The sequence below is a fragment of the Trichechus manatus genome, unplaced genomic scaffold, assembly GCF_000243295.1.
Source record: "Trichechus manatus latirostris isolate Lorelei unplaced genomic scaffold, TriManLat1.0 scaffold00008, whole genome shotgun sequence".
Taxonomy (NCBI): Eukaryota; Metazoa; Chordata; class Mammalia; order Sirenia; family Trichechidae; genus Trichechus; species Trichechus manatus.
The window spans coordinates 30,283,126-30,309,178 of NW_004443944.1; the positions used below are offsets into that span (position 1 = coordinate 30,283,126).

General features: G+C 45.2%; 1 protein-coding gene across 1 annotated transcript in view; it reads right to left on the bottom strand.

Moving 5' to 3' along the window:
* Window positions 1-743: 743 nt before the first annotated feature.
* Window positions 744-26,053, bottom strand: part of ZNF341 (zinc finger protein 341) — a 68,276-nt gene continuing 42,966 nt past the window's right edge. Inside the window, exons 8-15 of the mRNA XM_004370431.2 lie at window positions 24,412-24,605; window positions 22,228-22,418; window positions 19,771-19,979; window positions 12,432-12,528; window positions 10,414-10,546; window positions 4,583-4,694; window positions 4,253-4,323; window positions 744-2,309 (exon numbers count right to left, since the gene is read on the bottom strand). Coding sequence (XP_004370488.1) covers window positions 1,780-2,309; window positions 4,253-4,323; window positions 4,583-4,694; window positions 10,414-10,546; window positions 12,432-12,528; window positions 19,771-19,979; window positions 22,228-22,418; window positions 24,412-24,605 — 1,537 coding nt within the window. The 3' untranslated portion in view covers window positions 744-1,779. The remainder of the gene's footprint in view (window positions 2,310-4,252; window positions 4,324-4,582; window positions 4,695-10,413; window positions 10,547-12,431; window positions 12,529-19,770; window positions 19,980-22,227; window positions 22,419-24,411; window positions 24,606-26,053) is intronic.

The window sequence follows — 26,053 nt, forward strand, 5'->3', positions numbered from 1 at the left end:
CCCTATCTATCCACTGGAGTCCCAGGGTGGCACAAATGGTTAAACACGCGACTACTAACTCAAAGGTTGGCAGTGTGACTCCACCCAGAGGCTCCTTGGAGGAAAGACCTGGTGATCTGCTTCCAAATGGTCACAGCCATAAAAACCTGAAGGAGCAGTTCTATTCTACTTGCAATAGGTTGGACTTGACAGCAACTATTTTTTTGTTTGTTTGGCTTTTATCTATCTATCAAAGCGCTCAAATGTCACGTCTTCTGAGGAGGCTTCCTGTCTCCCACCAGTGCCTCCTCCAGCCTTTTTGAGAACAGGATCCACTTAGAGCCCTCACCCCCACCAGCTGTGCACCAATGCCTCGCTTGTCCCTCCCACTACATCATACCCTTCCTGAGGAGGCAGGGAAGTCGGGCTTGGCTCTGAGCACCAGCCCTGGGCCCTAACACAGAGGTCTGAGGGACGCGCCAGCTTCAAGGACTCAGTCATCAAATGGAATCCAATAGCTCTGCTGTGTCCTGCCCCGCCCCATCTCCAAGTCTGTTTCCTCTCCTGTAACTGAGGTGATCTGGCTCAGAAGGGTGATTGTAAAGCTGAATGAGGAAACATTGTCAAGGTCCCTTTCTCCCTTCCTGCCTTCCACTGGTTCACTCCGCCCTGGGGACTAGGGGGAGATGGGGCAGCAGCGGGGGGCGGGGGGGCAGTGCCCTAATCATCACACCTCGCCAAACAGGGAGTGCTGGAGGTGGGGGCATTATGACCATCTTGAGGCTTGCTCCAGATGAACTTCTGGTTCTGGGAATTTCTAATTCCACAGAGTTTGAGGTTAGACCTAGGATCCTGAATTTTCCAAAGTGAGTATAAACCCCCTCCCCTGGATTTCCTTGGACCATGTTCTATAAAAACCCTGTTCTGGGAGCACCAAACCTGCTCATTGCTAATGGAGGCAGCCAAGACCCAGGAATCAGATGCGTGGGAGGGGCCCTGGGACCCACAGCTTTGGAGGGGAGAGTGTTGCCACCTAGGAGCTAAGAAAGAAACTGCCAAGGCTCGGGCCTGAACCACCTGGACACATAATTGTGATAAACACATTTACTGAGCACTTTCCAAGCATCAGGCACCACGCCAAACCCTTTACACATTTCATCATTCTGGATCCCCATGACAACCCTATGAGGTAGTACTATTATAAGCCCCATTGCACAGACAAGGAACACAAGACTCAGAGACGTGAAGTAACTTGCTCAAGGTCACACAGTGGGTGAGTGGCAACACTTGGATTTGAAGTCAGATGTGGCTGCTACTTGCACTCTTAACCACGACACTTGAATGCCTCCTAAATGCTTACATCACAGTGGTCTTGAGGATGCTGTGAGGAAGCATATGTAAAAAGGTCCCAAAGATAAAGGCTCCAACCACATCACGCCTCCAGAAAAACAGCCTGACAAGAGGCCACTGAAGCAGATCAGTGGGCAGGACGGCCCTGTCTTCTCTCTTAGGCCGCCAACTGCCATCCTGACCAGCCAGACCCTGAGCTGATCAGGCTCCAGCCATCTCTTGCCATGGCCCTCATAGATAGCCCCACTCCAAACCCCAGAATGCTAAGGGGCTCTCCATTAGGACAGAGGACACAAGAGGGCAGCCACGAGTCAGGGCTTACAAATGACATTCCAAAAGGATTTCTGCCGAAGGCTCGCTTCCATTGGGAAGGATCTCTAGTCTGCCCACAGAGGCCCCGGGCCCAACACAAACATCAGGCGAGTGCATGGGAGCAAAAACATGGGTCCATTACTCCGAGGCCTGGATATAGACGGGGACCGCAAGCATGGCACACGGGCCCTCGGGCCCTGCCTGCAGCTCTGCAAGTGCTAGGTTGGAGCCCAGCCCTTCGGCATGCCCAGGCACCACCAGCTCGGGCTCTCCGCCCACCGAGCCACCCACCATGATGGACAGCACGGCATCCGGCTCGGCAAAGGGTGGCTTGCCTGGGGTGGTCTCAGGCACTGCCACGGCCCCTGTGTCTTTCAGCTCCTCCAGCCCCAGCGGGTCAGGTAGGGAGGTCTCCATCTTGCGCCCACCACTGCTGCCACTGTGGGGGGCTGCCCTCCTCCGAGGAGGCCGCCGGGCTTGCAGGTCCTTGTCCTTTTGGGGGCCGAGGCAGCAGCGGTGATCCTTGAGGTACTTGTGCCGGGAAAAGCCCTTGGCGCAGCCAGCACAGTGGAACTTGTAGTTGCCAGTGTGGGCACGCTGGTGCTCGGCAAGGTGGGCGCGGCGGCTGAAGGACTTGCTGCACAGGGTGCACTTGTGGAGCTTCATGCCTAAGAAGTGAGGAGGGGGGTCAGCGAGGGGCCACCTGCAATGCGGGCCCCAGCACCTGAAATAGAATCCAGTCTCCCGCCCTGGCCTACAAGCACCTGCTCCCTCTCCACTCTCATCTACTACCTTCTCCCGGCCATTTACTCTGCATCGGCCACGCTTGCTCTCCTCAACTGCACCAAGCTGACTCCCACCTCAGTACCTCTGCACTTGCTGGCTCTCTCTGACTGGAACAGTCTGCTCAACCCCAAACCTTGGCTAACTTTGCAAGACACCATCATCTCTCTCGGGGATGGCCAGAGCAGCAGCCTCCTCTGTGGTCTGCCAGCTTCCCACCTCCTCCCTCCCCGGCCCCCTCAGACCATTCCCCACAGGACAGCCAAAGACGTCTCTGTAAAACACACGAACTGATCATGAAACTCCCTGCTTCAAACCCTCCAGTGACTCCCCAAATTTCCCACAAAACCCCATGCGGCCTAATACCCCATCCCTCTCCCTCTTCCTGCCCCCCTTGTTCCCTGTGCTTCAGGCCTTCCACCTCCCCCCTTCCTTCTCTCAAATGCCCCCCAAGTCCCTTTCCTGCCTCAAGGCTTCACACTTGCTGCTGCCTCGCCCTGGAAAGCTGTTTCCCTGGCTCTTCTCATCCCCCAGGACTCAGCGCTCATATCACCTCAAGGAGGCCCTCCGGGATACCCCCCTTTCATTCTCTGCCTTGTCACTGTGTATTTCTAGCTTCACATTCAGTGTACTTTGCTGTTATATACTTACTTGTTCATTGTTTCTCTTCAGTCTCCACCACTAAATGCTGAGCTTCCCCAAGAGGGTGGCGGTAGGGTTCTGCTTGTCTGATTCCCTATGGCACACCCAGTGCTTGGCTCATGGTACCAAAAACAAAAAAACCAAACCTGTCGCCGCTGAGTCCATTCCAACTCACAGCAACCCTACAGGACAGAGTAGAACTGCCCCATAGGGTTTCCAAGGAGCGGATTCGAACTACAGCTCATGGTAGGTTCTCAACAATCACTCACTGAATGAATCATTGATGCCTCCACAGCTACCATGAAGTCAAATCTAGCCCATACTTACCCTAGGCCAGGCACTTTTCACAGATGCCTTCGGCCCCCTCAGCCTTTGGAGGCTCAGAGATGGGCAGTGATTTGCCTGAGGCCACCCAGCAGGAAAGTGGCAGCACCAACACTCAAACCTAGGCTGTCTCAATCTACCCTCCCAATTTTCAAACTTTCTTTAGTTACTGAATCCTTTGTCTAAATCAGTGGTTCTTAATCAGGGGCGATTCTGCCCCGCAGGGGACATTTGGCAATGTCTGGAGACATTTTTGGTTGTCACAGCTGGAAGGAGGGTTGCTACTGACATCTGGTGGGTAGAGGACAGAGACGCTGGTAAACACCCTACAATGCATAGGAGAGCCCCCAACAAAGTCATCGAGCCTAAAATGTCAATAGTGCCAAGGCTGAGAAACCTTGTTCTAGACCAAATAGTATGTGGAAAGCCAGTCAAACTGCTCTGGTAAAACTGCTGGGAACCTGAGGAGTTTGGAGATCCCTCTTCTATACCCCAGCTGCACTGCCGAGGGGGACCAAGGAACTTCCTGGCCATGTCTTGGACCTGGTCAGACTGCCCTCCCTCCACATCTGATCCATACCTCTATCATACGGGGAACCTCTCTGATTTAGCTATGTCTTCTCAGGTCAGCTTTCCCTCACAGTAGGGGACTATCTCTGATTCACCTCTGCACTCCCTGAGGACCCTAACACAGGGCCTGGCTCACAGCCCATGTGAGCAAAAGTCAGCTGGCTGGATTGTACCAGGCAGGATTAGTAAGTCTCAAGGGATGTATCTGTTCTTTCTCCTCCTGGCAGGACTCTCTCGTGGGGCTTGAGCCAAACCAGACCCCTCCTGGCAGGCCCACGAAAGAGCTGCTTACCGGAGTGAGACAGGATGTGGGCCTTCAGCTTGTCCGGCCGGTTGAACTCCTTACTGCAGCCTGTGTGTGTCCTAGAACCCAAAGCCACTGGTCAGGAGGAACTTGCAAGCTTAGGACCCTCTTGCCAGCCGCTCTGCTGGCCCTGGGCATGAGGGACACCCTTGTCCACACTAAGGGCTAGGCAAGAAAGCCAGGTGGGGAGTGAGGCAGGCAGGGCCCAGGACAGGATAAAAGGAGAGAAGGCCTTCAGTCTTCAAACTGGACATCTTTCCGTCCTGCCTTCCCTGGCAGAATCAGCCCCCACACACATCCATGCCAGCCTCTACTCACGAGAAGGGGCATTTGTATTTCTTGAATGGCTCATGGATCAACATGTGTCTCTTCAGTTTGTCCTTGCGGTTGAATGCAGACTCACACACTGAGCATTTGTAGGGCTTCTCACCTGCAGGAGACATTGACGGGGGAGAAGGTCCAGTGAGAGGAAGTCTGGGCATGAGGTCCTCACTGTGTCCCTCAGGGCAGCAGCTCCTGGCGGTACCCTGGGGGAAAAACAGCGTCTACCATGCCTCATGATTTTGTTTTGCCAAGGACAAGAGGGGCTTTTTCAGATGGGTGGTCAGGAAAGGCATCTCTGATGAGGCAACACATGAGGTGAGACCTGAGGTAGTACAGGAGCAAGCCAGGCAGAAGGAAAAGCACGTGCAAAGGCCCTGAGGTGGAGGCATGCTTGCTGTGTCTACACAACAATGAGGAGGCCAGTGTGATTGGAGCAGGGGGAATGGAGGGAGAAAGAGGCAAAAGGTGAAGTCAGCAAGGTATCTTGGCCCAGACTGGGAGGGCTTGCAAGGCCAAGGTAAGAACTTTGGCTTTCACTCTGAGCAAATGAAAAGCCACCAGAGGGTCTAAGCAGAGAAGAGACAGGATCTGATTTATGATTTTAACAAGCTTCCTCTGGCTGTGTGTGGAGAAAAGCCTGGAGGGCGGGGGGTAAGGGTGGAGGCAGGGAGAAGGCTGGTGCAGTCAGGAAGTGGTTGGGTCTAGGCTATATTTGGAAAGTCTGGAATCGACACCCCTTGCCAATGGACTGGAGCCCTGGTAGTGCAGTGGTTAAGAGCTCAACTGCTAATTAAAAGGTTGGCAGCTCAAATCCAGTAGCCACTCCTTGGAAACCCTATGGGGCAGTTCTACTCTGTCCTATAGGGTTGTTACAAGTCAGAAATGACTCGACAGCAATGCGTTTGAGTTTTTTGGGGGGAAGGCGCCCAATGGACTGGCTGTGGGGTGTAAGAGAAGAGAGGAGTTGAGGATGAGCCCAAGATGAGGCTGAGTAATGGGGCAGAAAAAACCTACTGCTGTCAAGTTGATTCCAACTCAGAGTAACCCTATAGGACAGAGGAGAACTGCCCCATAGGGTCTCCAAGGCTGTAGATCGCTATGGAAGCAGACTGCCACATCTTTCTCCCATGGAGCCACTGGTGGTTTCAAACTGGTGACTTTTCGGTTAGCAGCTCAAATCCACCAGCTGCTCCTTGGAAACCCTATGAGGTAGTCCTACTCTGTTCTATGGGGTCGCTATGAGTCGGAATCGACTCTACTCTACAGTAATGGGGCAACGAATGGGGGAGAAGGAAATCACACCTTGCCTAACTGAATTCTTGTAAAAAATCATGAAGTAACATAAAATTACCATGTGACCCAGCAATTCACTCCTAGGTACATACCCAAGAGACTTGAAAGCAGGGACTCAGACAGATACTTGTACACCAGTGTTCACTGCAGCAATATTCACAATAGCCAAAAGGTGGAAATAACCCAAATGTCCATCAACAGATGAATGAATAAACAAAATGTGGTACATACATACAATGGAATATTTGACCATAAAAAGGAATGAAATACTGATACATGCTACATCATGAATAAACCTTGAAAACATTATGCTGAGTGAAATAAGCCAGGTATAAAAGAAAAAATATTGTATGATCCCATTTATATGAAATATCTAGAACAGACAAATGCATACAGACAGAAAGTAGATTAGTGGTGGTCGGGGCTCAGGATCTGGGGGTGTAGTGGGAGTTAATTGCTTAATGGATACAGAATTTCCGTTTGGGGTGAAGAAAAAGTTTTGAAACCAAATGGTGATGGTTGCACAACATTGTGAGTGTGAGTTATGCCACTGGATTGTACACTTGGAAATGGTTAAAATGGCAAATTTTATGTTGTGTATATTTTAACACAATAAAAAAACCATGAGGTAACTCCTACCATTATTCTCTTTTTATAGATGAGAAAACTGAGGTTCACAGAGGTGAAGTGACTTGCTGAAAGTTTACACCTAGTGGTGGGGAGCTAGGATTCCAGCCCAGCAGTGAGCAGTGTGATCCACTAATGATCCAGATCATTCTACTGCTGGAGAAGATATAGGAGGGTCCATCCAGTGGGGGAAGGGACATAGGGCAAGGGGGCAGCTGGGCAGGGGGCAGCTCGCATCTGATAGAGGTCAGGAGGCCTCTGAGGAGCCCACAGGAAATCAAGGGAGGTGTCTGCAAAGCTGCGGTGGGGTGACAACCTGCCCTTTGGAAAAGGGCTGCTCCTAGGCTGTTTTGATTTCCTGCCATTATTTCCTCTCTGTTTTCACTCTGGAATGAATAAAGTGTTTTTGAAAAATGCCAATCCAGAGGTTAAGGAAATTCTGGTCCTTACAATGGAATGCTGTGCAGCCATTAAAAAGGTCAAGGTTGGTCACATTATAGGGACTGCAACTAAGAATATGTGTATAAATTTCTGTATGAGAAATTAACTTGAGCTCTAGACTTTCACCTAAAGCACAATTGAAAAAAAAGGTTAAGGTTGATCTGTGTTTACTGACCTGGAAAGATTTCCCGGACATATCGCTAGGAAGAAAAGAAAGCTGTTGCACAGTGTAGTATAGTCCCATCTTTGTTAGGAGAAAATACAAAGTCCACTCCACCAAAAAAACCCTAGCCATGTGTGTCTGTATATACACAGCATGTGCAGGGAGAAAGATGGGGGAGGGTACATGCCAAACTGTCAGGAGCAATTAGGATTTGAAGGGTAATTTAACATTTTTACTTTATGTACTTCTGTATTATTTCCATTTTTTCAAAAAGCATGTATTATTTTTGAATAAGAATAATTTTAAAAGCTATAAAGAGAGCAATTTGGTAATATCTATCAAAATTACTAATGCATATACATTTTAACGTAGTATATTCCATTGCTAGGAATATGGAGAAGGATATCATCCTTGCTAAAGTAGAGGGTCAGTGATAAAGATGAAGACTCTCAACAAGATGGACTGACACAGTGGCTGTAATGATGGGCTCAAACATAGCAACAATTGTGAGGATGATGCAAGACCAGGCAGTGTCTCATTCTGTTGTACACAAAGTCACTATGAGCCAGAACCAACTTTATGGCATCTAACAACAACATGACAAGGAATATACATTGCAGACATACTCCAAAAAGCTTGCCAAGAGACCCACACAGCAATGTGTATGCAAACTAACAGCTGAAAAATAATTTAAGCATCCATCGATAGGGGGCTGGTTAAATAAAGATGGTAAATCCATACAGAGGAATACTAGCAGCTATAAAAAAAGAAGGTACAGATAGGAAACATCTTCAATGTATATTTATTGATAAGTGAAGAAAAAAGGTACATAACAGAGTGTCTATTTTGTGCCCATTTCTGTAAAAATAAACAAATGTGTTATATAGTCAAAACATCAGAAATGAGTTACTGTCAAGTCATCTCCGACTCATGGTGACCTGGTTTGTGTCAGAGTAGAACTGTGCTCCATAGGGTTTTCAATGGCTGATTTTTTTTTTTTTTTTGGTACTTTAGATGAAGGTTTACAGAACGAACTAGCTTCTCATTAAACAATTAGTACACATATTGTTTTGTAACATTGGTTACCAGCCCAGGACATGTCAACATTCTCCCTTTTTGACCTTGGGTTCCCTATTACCAGCTTTCCTGTACCCTCCTGCCTTCTAGTCTTTGCCCCGGGCTGGTGTGCCCATTTAGTCTCGTTTTGTTTTATGGGCCTGTCTCATCTTTGGCTGAAGGGTGAACCTCAGGAGTGACTTCATTACTGAGCTAAAAAGGTGTCCGGGGGCTTTACTCTCAGGGGTTCTCCAGTCTCTGTCAGGCCACTAAGTCTGGTCTTTTTTTGTGAGTTAGAATTTTGTTCTACATTTTTCTCCAGCTCTGTCCAGGACCCTCTATCGTGATCCCTGTCAGAGCAGTCAGTGGCGGCAGCTGGGCACCATCTAGTTGTGCTGGACTCAGTCTGGTGGAGGCTGTGGTAGTTGTGGTCCATTAGTCCTTTGGACTAATCTTTCCCTTATGTCTTTGGTTTTCTTCATTCTCCCTTGCTCCCGATGAGGTGAGATCAGTGGAATATTATAGGTGGCCGCTCACAAGCTTTTAAGACCCCAGATGCTACTCGCCAAAGTAGAATGTAGAACATATTCTTTATAAACTATGTTATGTCAAAGGCTGATTTTTTAAAGTAGATCACCAGGCCTTTCTTCTGAGGCACCTCTGGGTGGACTCAAACCTCCAATCTTTCAGTTAACAGCCGAGCACATTAACCATTTGCACCACTATAGACAAAATAACACTAAGTTAACAGTTGTTTGGAGTCCCTGGGTGGTGCAAACAGTTAACAAACTGGGTTGTTAACTGAAAGGTCGGAGGTTCAAGTCTACCAAGAGGTGCCTCGGAAGAAAACTCTGGCAATCTACTTCCAAAGCATCAGTCCTTGAGACCCCTATGGAGCACAGTTCTATTCTCACACACATGGGATTGCCATGAATTGGAGTCAACTCAACAGCAACCTGTAAACAGCTATTACCTTTGGGGAGGGAAATAGAAGTGTTTTTCAAACTGCAAACACCAAGTCACAGCCTGTTGGTAGTTATTTTAAAAACCAAAATTGAAAAAATCTGAATGGAATAGAAAATATTATTCTGTAAAACTTTTGTTTCAATATATTCTGTATGTATATGTGTATACTGGGTTGCAATATAGTGTATTTTTTTACCATAGGTCATAGTAAAAAAAAAAAAAATATTGAAAATTGGTGACCTGAGGTGAGAGGGGGGGTTTATTTTTTATTGCATGTGCTTTCGTATTGTTGAAGATTTTTTCCCCCAGGTTTTCTCAATCTTTGAATCTTTCTCAATACTTCACTACTTTCTCAATTGAAAAAATAGTAACTGTCATGGATTGAACTGTGTCCCCTCAAAATATGTGTCAACTTGGTTAGGCCATGATTCCCAGTATTGTGTGGTTGTCCTCCATTTTGTGATTTTCCTGTGTGTTATAATTTTTGCCTGTGGTTAAAGACGATTAGGGTGGGATATAACACCCCTGCTCAGGTTACATCCCTGATCCAATGTAAAGGGAGTTTCCCTGGGGTGTGGCCTGCACCATTTTTTATCTTACAAGAGATAAAAGGGAAGCAAGCAGAGAATGGGGGATCTCATACCACCAAGAAAGCAGCACCAGGAGCAGAACACGTCATTTGGACCCTGGGTTCCTGCGTGGAGAAGCTCCTACTCCAGGGGAAGATTGATGAGAAGGACCTTCCTCCAGAGCCGAGAGAGATACAAAGCCTTCCCATGGAGCTGATGCCCTGAATTAGGATTTCTAGCCTACTAGACTGTGAGAGAATAAACTTCTCTTTGTTAAAGCCATCCATTTGTGGTATTTCTGTTACATCAGCACTAGATGACTAAGACAGTAACTAATAAGAAAATTTAAAGGCTAAAATAAAATAAAATGTTGTCTTTCACCTAGGGAACCAAGAAGAGAGGGTTTTATCCAGGCTTGGGTGGAAGTTTTGTAGTAAGGACAGTGCCCTCACCCCCAGGAGCCCAGAATGGTCCTGGGGGGTTGACTCTTAGAGGGCAGAGTTAAGAGTCCCCCCACCCATCTCCAAGGGATCACCTCTGCTCTAGTGTAGGGAGGAAGCTCTGGCTCATGAATGAGGGCAGGTGCGTAGGGGGCCAGGAAGGGGCTGGAGAGAGGGACGAGGAGGGGATTGTGAGGGAGACAGAGAAAGGGCCAGCAGAAGCATGGGGACGCAGCTGGGTGGGAGTTGGGCAGAGGTGGGGGCACCCACCTGAGTGGATGTGAGCGTGCAGCTTGAGGTAGTGCTCCCGCCGGAAAAACTTCTTGCATACCTGGCACTTGAACTTGCCCCCGCTGCCATGGGTGGGCAGGTGACGCCGCAGGTAGCGTTCACAAGGAAATACCTGGCAGAAGAGAGGAGTCAGCTTCAGGTCTGACTTACCAGGCCTCCATGTGGCAGAAGAGGAGTTGGCATCAGGTCACCAGGCCTCCATGTCCTCAACATCTTTTAAGTTCAAGGGGCCCTTTATTTCTAGCCCCTAAGGAAACACGTTCCTTTCTGCTCAGCAGGTGCCAGGGTCCACAGTGTCAGACTCAGCTGTTAGAGTCAAGTTCTGGAACCTCATGGCTTCCCCCACTACTCACCCATACCCATTGCCATTGAGTCAGTTCTGATTCATAGCGACTCTATAGGACAGAGTAGAACTGCCCCACAGGGTTTCCAAGGAGCAGCTGGTGCATTCAAACTGTTGACCTTTTGGTTAGCAGCCGAGCCCTTAACCACTGTACCACCAGGGCTCCTGCAACCCATAAGCCCAGCCAAAACATGCTTGCCCTAGCTTCTGCCCAGGCTATTCTTTCTACCTACAGAGCTTTTCTCACAGCCTGATGAACTCCCGACTCATCCTTCAAGACCCAACTCAGGCACCTGTCACTGCTGCGGTGAACCTTCCCTGACTCCATGTTGCCATGCCAGGCAAAGCAAAATTCCTCCCTTGAATGTCTACCCACGTTTTATAGTCTTTTGGTACAGCATTTAACCCGCTGAATTACATCCCTCTGCTTACATGGGGAGCTCCAAAAGGGCAGAGAGGGGTTTTCATTCCCCCACATAAGGTCTGAGTCAAATGACTGACAAGTAAAGAAATGAATGAATACATGAACAAATAATTAAGGAAATGAATGGAAAAATGATAATAATAACAATAAACAGAAAACATGGAAGCCAAACTCTCTTTCCTCCCCAGGTATAGGAAGGGCATTCATTCATTCATCTTTTCATTCAGTCAGTATAGAAAAGTGGTCAAGAACACAGACCCAACTGCCCCACTACTTATTAGCCCCACTATTTCCTAGCTGGATAACCTTTCTGAGCCTCAGTTTCCCCATCTGTCAAATGGGGAAAATAAAAGTACACCTACCTCCTAGGGATATGGTGAGGATTAAATCAGTAAATTCACCAAAAAAAAAAAAAAAAAAATGCTCAGAACAGCATCTGGCACAATTCGTGATACCTTTTACTTGGACCATATATTCCAAAGGACCAAATTAGGGTCTATCATTAGAAATAGGTGCAGTGAGACAGAAGCAGTGAAACCAGGGCTGTCCTGGAAAATCCACCATGTAAGACTGTAAGAAAATGAGTAAAACAAAGAAGCCAGCTAAATACACCAGGAGCTGTAATCAGCAAAATCCAGACTGTGGGAAACTCCACAGGACCAATAGCCTAGTTTTTTCCAGAATAAGTTAAAAGGACAAAAAAAAAAAAAAAAGTGGAATGGTGGGGGAACCTGTAGATTAATAGACACTTTTGCCATATCATCAATCGTAATATGTGGACCTGATTCGAACAAACTTTAAAAAAATAATGATTTTTTTGAGACAACTGGAAATTTGCACACTGTCTAGATATTTGATGACATTAAGGTCCAGCCTTTAGTAAGGACTCCCAGAATTCACTGAAAAGAAGAACAAATAATAGCACTGATAATAAGAAATCAGTAAGCTGGGAGGCTACTGTTCAGACCCAGGGCCTGAGCCCAAGGAGAGGCCTCACCCTTTGTTAGCCAGCCTGGCCTGGCTCAGCAGCAGCCCCCACCACAGCCATGTCTGGTAAGACAAGCCAGGCACAGCTCTTACTCTTCAAAGACAAAGTGTCCTCTGTGACTACGTCCCCAAGCCCTCCTACACATACCAGGGTAGAAGGGGAGAAGGAGAGGATGAGGCATTCACGACCTCCTCGCCCCCTATTACTGCCCTGGCCCTAAAAAACAAGGCAGCAGTACCTACCTTTTGGCAGTGCGGGCAAGGGAAGTTGTGAGTAGCAGTCTGCAGGTGGTGCTCGAGGGCCTCAGGGGTGGAGTATTTGTTGACGCATTTGACACACCTGAATGGGAAGGAGCGGGAGAGGTAACAGAGGAGTATGTGGGGGCGGGGCTTGCAGGTGCAGGAACCAGCCCATCCCTCAGGACCAACATTCCAAATAAAAACCAAACCTACTGCTGTTGAGTTGATTCCGACTCATAGTGACCCTAAAGGACAAAGTAGAACTGCCCCATAATGTTTTTAAGGAGCTGCTGGTGGTCCTGAACTGCTGATCTTTTTGGTTAGCAGTTGAACTCTTAACCACTGTGCCACCAGGGCTCCTAGCACCAACATTAGAAGATAAAAACCTATATTTAATTCATTCTCAAATCCATCCATTCTTCTTGCTTGCCACTGCTGCCATCATGCCTCGCTCAGACATATCCAGTAGCCTCCCCACTGGTCTCCTGCTTCCACCCTGCCCCTTATAGTCCATTCTCCAGAGAGCAGCCAAACAGAAACCTTAAAAGTAAAAATCAGATCATGTCATGCCCTTGCTTAAAACTTCCACCCTTCCCACCTCACTTACTCTGCTCCAGCCACTCTGGCCTCTTGATATACCTCAAACACGTCAAGCTCCTTCTCACCTCAGGGCCTTGGCACTTGCTGTTCCTGTTACCTGGAACACTCTTCCCCCAGGCGGCTCCTTCATATCTCAGTTCAAATGTCACCCCCTCAAAGAGGCCCCCCCAAACACCCTGTCTCAAGTTGCTTCCCACGCCCCAAACCCAGCCATTCCCTGTTATGTTCCCCAGTTTTATTTGCTTCTTCTTCTTGTTGTTAGGTACGACCTTAAGTACAACAGAATACAATGCTGCCTGGTCCTGCACCATCCTCATAATCATTGCGACGTTTGAGCCCACTGTTGCAGCCACTGTGCCAATCCATCTCGTTGAAGGTCTTCCTCTTTTTCTCTGACCCTCTACTTTACCAAGCATGATGTCCTTCTCCAGGGGATAGTCCCTCCTGATAACATGTCCAAAGCACGTGAGACTGAGTCTCACCATCCTTACTTCTTAGGAGCATTTTGGCTCTACGTCTTCCAAGATAGATTTGTTTGCTCTTCGGCAGTCCACAGTATATTCAATATTCTTTGCCAACACCACAATTCAAAGGCATCAACTCTTCAGTCTTCCTTATTCATTGTCCAGCTTTCGCATGCGTATGAGGCAACTGAAAAGACCACAGCTTGGGTCAGGTGCATCTTAGTCCTCAAAGTGACACTTTTGCTTTTTAACACTTTAAAGAGGTCTTTTGCAGCAGATTTGCCCAACGCTATACGTCTTTTGATTTCTTAACTGCTTTTCTTCTTAGCACTTATTAAGTGAAATTATTTTATTTTATTGATTTGCTTACTTGGTTATTATCTGTCTCCCACACTAGCAAGTGAGCTCTGGAGGCAGGGATATATCTGTCCTGTTCACAGTTTGCTCCAAGCTCCAGTAAGAATCTGTTATGTGAAAGAGTCAGACAGACAGGGATTCAGGCCTGGCTCCTTCACGTCTCTGATCCTCAGTTTCGTCATCCCTAAAATGGGGTTAAGAAACCCAAATGGAACCGCCTCTCATTCATTTTTAAGATTGTCACAAGAATCAAAGGAGACAAGTGTGCCAAACAGCTCATAAACTGCAAAACACTATAAATATGGTCTTTATTCTTAACATCATTGTGGCTAACATGACTTCAAAACAGCAGTTTTTGGCCACAACCCGCTCTGAAGAAAGAAAAGACCCTGCCATTTCCCCACCACGAAAACATCTGCCAATGAGAAATGCCACAGGTAGGTGAGTGATTCGTGCCAAAAACAGAAATGTGGGCCCTGCCTCCCGCACACCAGTGCCACAGTGGGAAACCGACAGGCAGGCTACACATGCAGCAGGCCCTGGGGAACCCCTCAGACCACAGTCTGGAAACCACACACTAAACGCCTCTAAATGGCAAGAGAGAAAGGGGAGGTGGTGATAGGAGCAGAGTTAATGAGAAGGTGTGTGCTACCAGGTCAGTAATATATAATCTGTATTATGTTGGTTAGGGTGGGAATGGACAGGAATCGCACCCCTTATTATCTGTACTAGCACACGCATGCTACAGAAGAGAGGAGACATAAATTTGTTTGGGAAGTAGTTTAGCAATAACCATTAAAATCAAAACTCCCTGCCAGAAACACTCCCTTGACTAAGTCATCCCAGTTAACATCACCAGTAATGGGACCAGTCAACACCCTGTGCTTCCTGATACAGTGCACTGAGAAGGACACAGCATTGCTTAGTGCTGTTCCTGCTAAAAAAGCACATCCTGAATCGAATCAGACAAATCCAAACTGAGGCATTTACAAAACAGCTAGTCTGTACTCTTCAAAAATATTAAGGTCATGAAAGACAAAGACAGAATGAGGAACTGTTCCAGCTTAAAGGAGACTACAGAGATGTGACAACTGAACGCGACGTGTGATCCTGGAATGGACTCTGGACCAGAAAAGAGCATTTTTTTTTTCTTTTTCTATAAAGGATATTATTGGAAGAGCTGGAGAAATTTGAATAAGGTCTATAGATTAGATAGCAGAATTGTATTGATGTTAACTTCCTGATTTTGATAACTATACCGTGCTTATGTAAGATTATCCTTGTTTTTAGGAACCATACACTAAAGGTGGTAAAGTAGAGGGTCAGCAACAAAGAGGGAAACCCTCACCGAGACGGACTGACACACAGGCTGCAACAATGGGCTCAAGCATAACAACATTTGTGAGGCTGGTGCAGGACCGGGCAGTGTTTCATTCTGTTGTAGACAGGGTTGTTATGAGTTGGAACCAACTCAATGGCACCCAGCAACAACACACTAAAGGTATAGGTAAAGGGACATCATGTCTGTACCTTACTCTCAAATAGTTCCAAATATGGTAAAGCAAATATGGTAAAAAGTTAACATTTGGAAAACCTGGGTAAGGGGTACATGTGGGAGTCCTTTGTACTATTCTTGTAACTTTTCTGTAAGTTTGAAATTATTTCAAAATAAAAAGTTTTAAAAAGAACACTTCCTGAAAGTGATTGCCTATGGGATGAGGAAGTGGGTCAGGGTGGACAGGGTATTCCTTCTTACTCTAGGCCCTTTATAGTTGTACTGTGTACATATATCATTTTTTGAGGTAAGTAATTAATCTTTTTTTAAACCCTCTTTGATTTTTGACCCTGCAAAATTACTTCTAGGAACTTATGTACAAATGAGCAAGCTACACGTCCAAAATTGTTCCTTGTAGCATCATTTATAATAATAACAAACTGGAAATGACCCAACTATCCGGCAATAAGAGATAGGTTAAATAAATTAAGGTACATCCACATGCAATGGAACACTAAGCGGCCGTTTAGGAAAATGAGGCAGGTTGGTTTTTGCTAAAATGCAAAGATGTCCATATTATAGTTTTAAGTGCAAAAGTTTTAAGCAACAACAACAAATGTATGGAATGATCCCATTAAGTTTCAGTCTATTTGTTGGAAGTTGTGCAACAGGAAGACAGCGTGATGAATTTTCACCAAACCCAGTGACAGTGTTTGGGATGACTTGACTCAAAATATAGCCTGTAATATTTATTTATATCTATATGCATAGGTCTATACATATTTTGGAGCCCTAGCGGTGCAGTGGTTAAGAGCTCGGCTGCTAACCAAAAGGTCGGCAGTTCGAATCCACCAGCCGCTCCTTGGAAACCCTATGGGGCAGTTCTACTCTGTCCTATAGGGTTGCTATGAGTCAGACTCGACTCGATGGCAACGGGTTATACATATTTTATACAGATATATATCAAAGGACATATACCAAAAGGTAACAGGGATTATTTTTGGATGGTAGGGTTTTGTTTTTGTGGTTTATTTCACTTTTTATCCTCTTTTCTGTATTGTACATGGATTACTTTTGTAATTAGGAAAAAAATAAATATTTTTCAAAGGAAAAATTAAATATGTTGTACATATATACTGGCAGGCATGAAATTCATTTGAGGGGTTTGGGAGGTACCTCAAAGAGACAGCAGGCAAGGCATTGCAGCTGGAAGGGGTGGGTGGGGTGGCGTGTGGCGGTAGAGCAAACAGACAGGGCCTGAGCCTCTGAAAATGCAATGAAGCCATCACACCTACTCAAATGTTTCCCTGTGAAAGAAATAAACTTTCACTTTGTTTAAGCTACTTTTATTTTCAGTCTCTACTGCATGCAGCCAAACCTATATCTAAATAATAGAAATAATCATAATCACTGCAATAACATTTATTGAGCATCTACTATGTTCCAGGCACCATGTCTAGGAGCCTCATACTCGTCTTACATGATCCTTACAAATAATCTAATAAGGTAGGTACAATCGTTATTCTCATTTCAAAGACGAAGAAACTGACGCCCAGAGTGAATCAATATCTTGCCCAAAGTCACCCATCAGGTTTGTAAAACAAGCCAGGATTAGAGCATAAGCAAACTGGTTTCAAAGCCATCATTAACCATGACACCATTCCAACCTCAGGCCATCCAGATGGTAGTCTGCTCTTTGGGCCTGATCATCAGACAGCTACAAACGGCCTCCTGGAGCTCTGACCCCAGCAATGGGACCTGGGAGAAGTGATCAACTGTAGGCACAGAGCCGTGTTAGCACTGGGCTCAATCCTCAGCCTACAGACTCCAAGACTAGTGTCGTGAGGCTTCCAAGGTTACAGATTTGGGCTTGAATCCCCGCTCTGTGCTAACGTCTGGTGGGCAGGTCACTTCTCTCTTCAAAATGGGGAAAATACCTCCTACCTCCCAGGATTGCAGGGATCAATGTCCGTAAGTAAGAGCTTGGCACAGAGTAGGTGCTCCCTTCCCTTCACTTGGCATCTCATTTGAGAGGGCTACACAGCCATAGAAACTAACAGATAATCCATAGGTTGAAAGGGTAACAGCAAAACTAATTCCCTGAGTACAAATGCCCAGATACCTTCACTTCACTTCCCTGCCTCTCTGGTCCCATTTTCCAGTCTCCCCGAGGGCAACTGCCCTACACTCCATTTCTTGCGTCCCAGTCCCCTTGTCAACTTCTCAAAACTTGTGTGATTGCTACAAGGCCCTTCATGCCCTGGTCTCACTTTCTCTTCCAGGTTCCTCCCACTTCCATCCTATACAACTTACTATTATGTCTCTGCATCTGCTGTTCCCCTTCTAGGGATGCACTCCATCGCAGCCCTTGTCTACCTACAAAACTCCTACTCATCCTTCAAAACCAGTTCATGTATTACTGTTCCTGGGACAGCTTCCCTACTCTGCACACTACCATACTACTTTTATACTTCATAGATACATCCATATGATAGCATTTTATCACAGTACATGGTAAGCATTTGTTGACAAGCCTATCTATCTGAGTAGTCTATACATTATAAGCTCATATTTTACTTATTTCTGAACTCCAGAAACCTTACCCAGGAGTTACCATGGGCCCCATTAGTAGAGGTCATTAGCCAAGTCCCTATAGGGAAGCAAAAGCCATTTTAACATGAAAATATTCACTAATGAACTGAAATGAGTACCCAGACAAACTCCCCCTGACTTTTCTCTAACAGCTATCCCCATGCTATGTCCTGGGCTTTGTGGAGCAGTTGCTTCCAGACTACATCGGGCAAATGCATTGTAAAACAATTGCGGAGTAAAAATCCAGGATTTCATGAAGCCTTGAAAGTGCCATTGGATATCTGTAAACAGCACCGTCAGCAAAGGAGGGTGTGGCATAGGGACCACTCCCAAAAAAAATCAAGTAAGAGAAACTCAGCAAGGAGGATGACAAGATCAATAGCACCAGAGAATGGTTTAAAGATCTAAGGATTAAGAGCATGTGGCAATTTTAGCGTAACTAGTAAAGAATGTCTGCCTTAAGATCTGTATGGGATCAAATTGATAACAGCAACTTGAAAGATTAGATAGGAACCTTAGGGGGCAGTGAGTATACGTTAATGGGGGAGGAACAACTCAGAAAAGGAGGGTTAGAATGGTTGTACAACTCGAAGAATGAGACTGTCGCTGAAATGTACATGTAGAAACCTGAATTGGTGTATGTTTTTGCTGTGTATAGTCTCAATAACAACAAAAATAAAATAAATTAAAAAAAAAAAAAAAGAGCATGTGGCAATGAAATCCAGACTTTCTGGAGCCATGGAGGCTGGATGAACCCCTGAAACTACTGCCCTGAGATAATCTTTAAACCTTAAACCAAAAATATTTCCTGAAGTCTTCTTAAAACCAAACAATAGTTTAGCTTAACTAGCAAAGAATGCTTGCCTTGAGCATTATCCTTTTTTAAGAGCAATCTATCTGGGATCAAATTGACAAGTTGAAAGATTAGATAGGAACCTTAGGAGGCAGTGAGTTTATGTTAATGAGGGAGGAAGAACTCAGAAAAGGAAGGTGAGAATGGTTGCACAACGCAGAGAATGATATCAGTATCACTGAATCGTACATGTAGAAACTGTTGAATGGGTGTATATTTTGCTGTGTATATTCTCAACAACAAAAATAAGTAAAACAAACTATATATATGTATAAGTATATATATACACACATACATATATATATAAAAGAGCATGTGGCAAAACTGAAGGAGTTATTCCTTCATCATCTCTGCCAAAGGGGACCCTCTTTATGACTGCGACGGAAGAGGCTAGAATGATGTAAACGATGGTACATCAAGCTATCGTATCATTTTGTCTGAAAAAATGATCCCAAATAAAATCTACACTTGGTCCATTCCTTGTTCAGTCTATGAATCAGCATACAGCTTTAATTTTGATCTAAATTTTATAGATTATAAAACAAACTAATCTTATTTTTATGATTGTTGCTCTTATAACTGTGCTTATTCATTCTTTTTACAGCCTAAGCATCAGTGTATAGTTTCAATTGTAATCTAAATTTTGTAGGTTATTAGACAAAATAATATTTTCATAGTTTTTTTAGTTCAGGAAAAGACACAAACCTTCTTTCTACTATGAATGAGGAAATACTTATTTCCCTTTTTTAAGATAAAAAGGGTCTCCCTTCCTCAATAAATGCCTGCCAAGTTGAAGAGAGATGTGAGAAGGGCCAGCAAGGCCCAGAACACTCGCTGCCACCCTGGACCCCAGCCTGGACCCTCAGTTTCCCCTCTGAGGTGTCTCACTGGTTCTGAGGTATCAGAACCACCAAGGCCATAGAAGCTGGGCTCCTTGCCCACCCACCCACCTGGGGAGAGGGAAGTGGGGCGAACACATACTTGTAGATAGCGCTATCCTTCTTGGGGCTGTGCTGCGGCAGGAGGCTGTGGGAGTACTGGTGAACGCCCAGGTCGTACAGCGAGGGGAAGTCCTTGCCACAGAGGTGGCAGCGGTAGCTCAGCTCCTCCTGGTGACTCTTGATGTGCTCCAGAAATGTGTCGAGCTTTGGGAACGTCTGGGCACAGCTCTTGACCACACATTTGTATACCTTGAAGGAAGATGCAGGGCAAGTGAGGGGAGGTAGGGGCCGAGGAGAGCTGCCTCCACTGCTGCCCCCTGCCCTGGAGCACGTGCCTTGGACACTGCTGGTGGACCGCCATGCCCCTGCTCCCCTGCTGCTGGAGCCCTGGTTTTACTTTTATTAGAGGGTCCCCACCTCTAAGCCTCTCACTATGGCCCCATGACCCTTGCCTCATGTTCCGCTTGGCATGAACATGTTTAGAAAAATTATCCAAAACTTGGAAATACGGTGAAAAGATGACCGATGTCCTGTCAATGTCATGCTAGAGTAGTGCCTCTCCAACTTGAGCAAGCATCAGAATCACGGACTGGTAGGCGTCACTCCCAAAGTTTCTGATTCAGCAGGTCTGGGTGGCCTGAGAAGGTGCAATCCTAATAAGTGCCCCAGTGGTGCTAATGCTGCTGGTCCAGGGACCTGACTTTGACAACTGCTGTTCAGAGCACTGCCTAACAAGCCTGCCTAAGGCCCATCTCTGGGGCATGCAGCTTGCTTTCACTCAATATTTTCTACTGATTAGGATCCAGACTGTAACGTTAAATGCTGACTTGTAGAAAACTGATCCGACGCAAGTGATTTTGTCAGGTAGATCAACCCCAAAGGTCATGGTTTTTGTTGTCCTGTAGGACATGAACCAGATGTGTATCTAACTCGGCAATCTTATTTCAGTATTCTTTTCTTTCACTAATAAATTTATATATAGATACTAGTTTCTCATATAGTACAGGGGATCTCTCTGTACTATCTTTGCAGCTTTCTGTAGATTTATAATTATTTTAAAATAAAGTGTTAAAGGATATTTCAAGAAAAGGAGCACAATTCAAAATTATATGTGTATGCATGATCCCAATTATAATTAAAAACATAAATACGGAAGCTCAAAAAATATATAATGGATTTTGTGCTGCATGACCAGGGTTGTTTCTGGATTGTAAGATTAAAGGTGGTGACTGTTTTCTCAGGAGGATATATTGCAAGGTGATTAATGACATGGGGTTTGGAGTCAAACGGACTTGGCTTTTAATCCTGACTTGGTCACTTACTGGCAGTGAGACTTTGGATGGGTCGCTTCACCTCTCTGAGCCTCCGTTTCCTCATCTGTAAGATAGATGTACTGAGAATGCCTATCTCTAAGGCTGTTTTGAGAATTAAATCAAATATTGAATATAAAGCATTTAGCAGCGCACCCAGCACATAGTAAATACATTCTTTAGTTTACTGAATTTTCCAATTCTACATTGGGTAACTTGGTACTTTTATAAGGAGAAAAAAAAACAAACAATAAAATTTATTTTAAAAAATAAAGGCTGGAATAGTTACCATATGACCCAGCAACTCCACTCCTAGGTATATACCCAAGAAAATGGAAATGTATGTTCACACAAAAATTTGTACGTGAATGTTTGCAGGAACATTATTTGTAACAGCCAAAAAGTAGAACAACCCAAATGTCCATTAACTGGTGAATGGATAAATAAAATGTGGTATATTCATACAATGAAATAGTATTTTGCCATGAAAAGGAATAAAGTTTAAAAAAAAAAAAGGGAAGAAGTTTTGATACATGCTACGACATGGATGAACACTGAAAACATTATGCTAAGTGAAAGAAGCCAGACACAAAAGGTCACATATTGTATGACTCCATTTATATGAAATGTCCAGAATACGCCAATCCTCAGAGACAGAAAGTAGATTAGTGGTGGTCAGGGACTGGGGACAGGGAGGAATGGGGAGCGATTGCTAATGGGTACAGGGTTTCTTTTTTGGGGTAATAAAAGTTTTATGGAATTAGATAGTGGTGACAGTTGCACAACCTTATGAATATACTAAAAACTACTTAAGTGTATACTTCAAAAGGGTGAATTCTTGTTAGGAGAATTACACCTCAATTAAAAAAAAAAAAATACTAGAGTCCTAAATCCTCTGAGGTAGGTTTTTAGACATTGGCCCTTCTCAGGGCATTACGAATTTTTCCTGTGCCTGACTCCCTTCGTCACATGACCCTCAAGAGAAGAACTTTCTCCCCAGGGCTAGCACCGCAGTGGCTCAGCAAGCTGGCCCTATCCAGGTAGAGGAAGCTTGACCCATCATGGGTGGTAAGATCATATCTCAGGGCAATTGAGGCCCACTCCCATCCCTTTCTAGGCAGCGTTCAAGGCCCCAGCACCAGCCAGACTCATGACAGGGTGGCTGTGGCTAAATGCCAACCACCTACCTGCTCATTTTTATGCTGGGTCATGTGAGACTTGAGCTGGAAGTAGGTGCTGAACTTGCTGGGGCAGAACTGGCACAGATAGGAGCTATCAATGAGGACCACCTGCTTCGTCTCCAGCTTGTTCCCCTCATCCTCACCTGCTGTAGGCAAGGTCTGGGCCTGAGGGGTGCTTGACAGGGTCTGGCCCAACCCTGTGGAAAAAGCCAGGGAGGAAAGTCACTGAGAAGGGCAGAGAGAGTCAGGACAGAAAGCCATAGCATTGAGGAAAGATCCACAGGGCACCTACTGCATGCTCTACTGTGTTCATCCTGCCACTTACTCTGTGTGGGCTGCTAGACACTGTACTCAAGGCACGTTTAGTTGGTATGTACTGATAAAGCTATTCTAGACAATAAAATATTGACATAATTGCATACTGGTGGATAAATAGCTGTTGCCTCAAGTTCCCCCTCCCTGCCCTTCCCCTCGGATCTTGCAGACTTCTCCATGGTCCTAAAAGTCCTAATGCCCTTCCTAGCTGTACTTATAATGCCTCCCTAGCTCCCTCTTCTAATTATAATCATTTTTAAGTTGTCCCTCCCTCAGTAGATTATTCTTCACTCTCCTTGAGGCCAGAAGCCTCTGATTTAATCTTTGTAAGCCCAGTGGCCTGGCACATAGGAAGTCTTCAGAGATTTCTGCTAAATGGTTGAACTCTTGGTACTGGGCACTGTAGAATTTTGAAAGAAACGGTTTCTTCCCCAAAGAGCTCACAAGAACTCAGACGGCACACACGGAATAGCTGAACAGACAGTAGAGCTAGTTTCAACAGGAAGCGCTGATGGAAGGGGTCATATAAATGCAGCCACACGTTGACCGACCAGCAAAACTTCCCTCCATAGGCAGCATACGGCTGGTGTTTCTCATCCTTGGGCTGTACAGGAAGGGCTCAGGCTCTGGCCTTGAACTGTCCAATATGTCCATGAGCCACATGTACCTAATGAGAACTTGAAATGTGGCTAATCCAACTTCAGATGTGCTATACATGTAAAATATACACTGCATTTTAAAAACTTAGCATGAAAAAAGGACGTAAAATATCTCGTTAACAATTTCTTTAATTCCATAGAAGAATCCTGATCAAAAGGGGGAATATGCAGAACAGAATTTCAAATTCTCATGGAATCCAGACTTTCTGAAGCAACTGAGGCTGGATGAACCCCCAAAACTACTGCCATGAGATAATCTTTAAACTTTAAACCAAAAATATCCCCTGAAATCTTCTTAAAACCAAATAATACTTTAGCTTAACCGCTAAAGAACGTCTGCCTTGAGCACCGTGCTATTTCAAGAGCTGTCTATATTGGATCAAACTGACAACAGCAACTCAAAAGATTAGATAGGAAACTTAGGGGGCAGTAAGTTTATGTTAATGGGGAAGGAAAAACTTAGAAAAAGAGGGTGAGAATAGTTGCTCAACTCAAAGAACGTAATCAATGTCACTGAATTGTACGTGTACAAATTGTTTAATTGACATACGTTCTCCTGTGTACGGTCCCAACAAAAAAAAAAAAAATAAATTATAAAAAAATAAACTTCTTTATATTACATACTTAAATGACCATGTTTTAAATATGCTGGGTTAAATATATTATTAAAATTAATTTCACCTTTTTTTGTTTTACTGTTTTTAATGTAGCTGCTAAAACATTTTAAATTACATGCATTACTCATATTATATTTCTTGGACAGTGCTTCTCTAGACCTAGTAAGTTCCTCCTCCCACTAAGACAGGGCTAAACCAACATCAGAGACAGGACCATTCGCTCAAGGACAAGTGATGGCTCAGAAGAGAATCCCATAAAGTATGAACGGCCTTGGAGACCATCTGTCCACAAAGGTCAAAGAGGTTTCAACTCCTGATCTACTGATAGTGACTGCCTTCAGCAATATATTAAAAATAAATTCTGAGGTGGGATCCAGGCTCAGTAGTAAAGATAGGTGGTTGATTAATGATGTCTCTCACGGTACAAGATTAGAGTAATACCACATATGTAGTATATTTGTCTTGCCTCATTTTATATGTAAGTAGAATGAAGCCCAGAGAGGACAAGGAGGATGCCCAAGGGCAAAGAGCGAGCAACAAAACCTGTGAGGCTGCAGAGGAGAGGTGTGGGGAGGGTGGCATTCCCTACCTCCACCCACCTGTGCTTTCCTCGTCTTCCTGCCTGCTGGGGTTCAGGGCCATGACCTGCACAGTCACAGAGTTCCGAGAGACAGTGCCACCGCTGCGCCCTGGGGGCCACACCTTGTGAGTCTGCATGTGTTTCTTGACATTAGACTTCTGGGCAAAGGCACGGCCACACGCAATGCACTGGAAGGGCTTCTCACCGGTGTGGCTGTGGGAGACAATGGTTGTCAGCACCCTCATGCAGGGACAGAGACATGGCCTCAGTCCAGGTGCTCACAGCTACCAGAAAGGCCAAGACAGAGCATCCAGATGCTGCTGGCAACCACCCTGACACTATGAGCACGAGCCCTCATGCTGAGGAATACAGACCAAAGAGATGGAAAGACCCTGGGCTCTTGATGGCATTGCTGAGCTGTTGAATGAACCCCACCTGTGGTCATCTCCCACTATGAGATAATACATCTCCTGATTGTTTAAACCCATTTAAACGGGGATTTCTGTTATTTGCACGAGAAAACATCTTAGTTGATACAACACGCTTGTATCATTATTTAATATTTTTCTTCAAATCAACTCACTTTTTTAAAAAGGTTTTGAAAACTTCAAATAACTTTAAAAGGAAGTTTTCTACTATTATTGCATATGAAAAATCACTTGTCATAAATACAAAGTAACTAAAAAAATAAATGCAATAATGAAAAAGCAACGTTAATAAGATCTATTGCTTCACTGTCTAATACGGTAGACACAAGTCGCGTGGGACTATTTAAATTTTTTAAGTTAAATAAAATGAAAAATTCAGCTCCTTAGTCGCACTACCACATTTCCAGTGCTCAACAGCCACATATGCTTACTGGATACCATACTGGACAGCACAGGCTTAAGTATTCCATCATTGCAGAAAATTCTATTGCATGGCATTAGACTAGGCCAGTGGTTCTAACTGGTGTTGGTTTTGGCCCTTGGGAACATTTGGAAATGTCTGGAGACATTTTTGGTTGTCACAGGCAAGGTCGGGGGAGGAGGGGAGGTGCTATTGGCATCTAGTGGATAGAGGCCAAGGATGTGCTAAACATCCTAAAGCCGCCCCATTAAAGAACTATTTAATCTAAAATGTCAGTAATGCCAAGGTTGAAAATCCTTTGTCTAGAGAGAACTGTTGCCTGCCATGGTTGGAACCTGAGGCTCACTTTCTATCTCTCTTTCTTTATTTCAAAAGGAGATTATCAAGTGAGAGATGTTAAAGACAGAATAGCTCCATACTGAGGCTTTCTCCGTTGATTCTCCAAGGATGGAAAGAAATTGAAAGGGAATCATTTTCTCACTATATCTTTCAGAACTTTTCAAGGTCATCTCCATGAACCACCTAAAATCATCTCACATCCCAACGTATGTACTCTGTGCAAAACACTGAGCAAGTGCACTCCCCCACCCCAATTTACAGATGGAAAAACTGCTCCTTGCATGTTCTTGGGACAAGAGGTGTCATGGGTAGCCCTGAGCTGAGCAGAGATCTTGAAGGGCAGCCCTTTCTGCAGAGGTGACGAATAAGGCACCCCTCACATCCCTGCAAAGCATGTCTCCCACTGCTCTGACCTGCCCCATCGCGGCGGGCAGGCCCCATAACTTTCATAGAGCCTTCCCACTGCTCCTGAG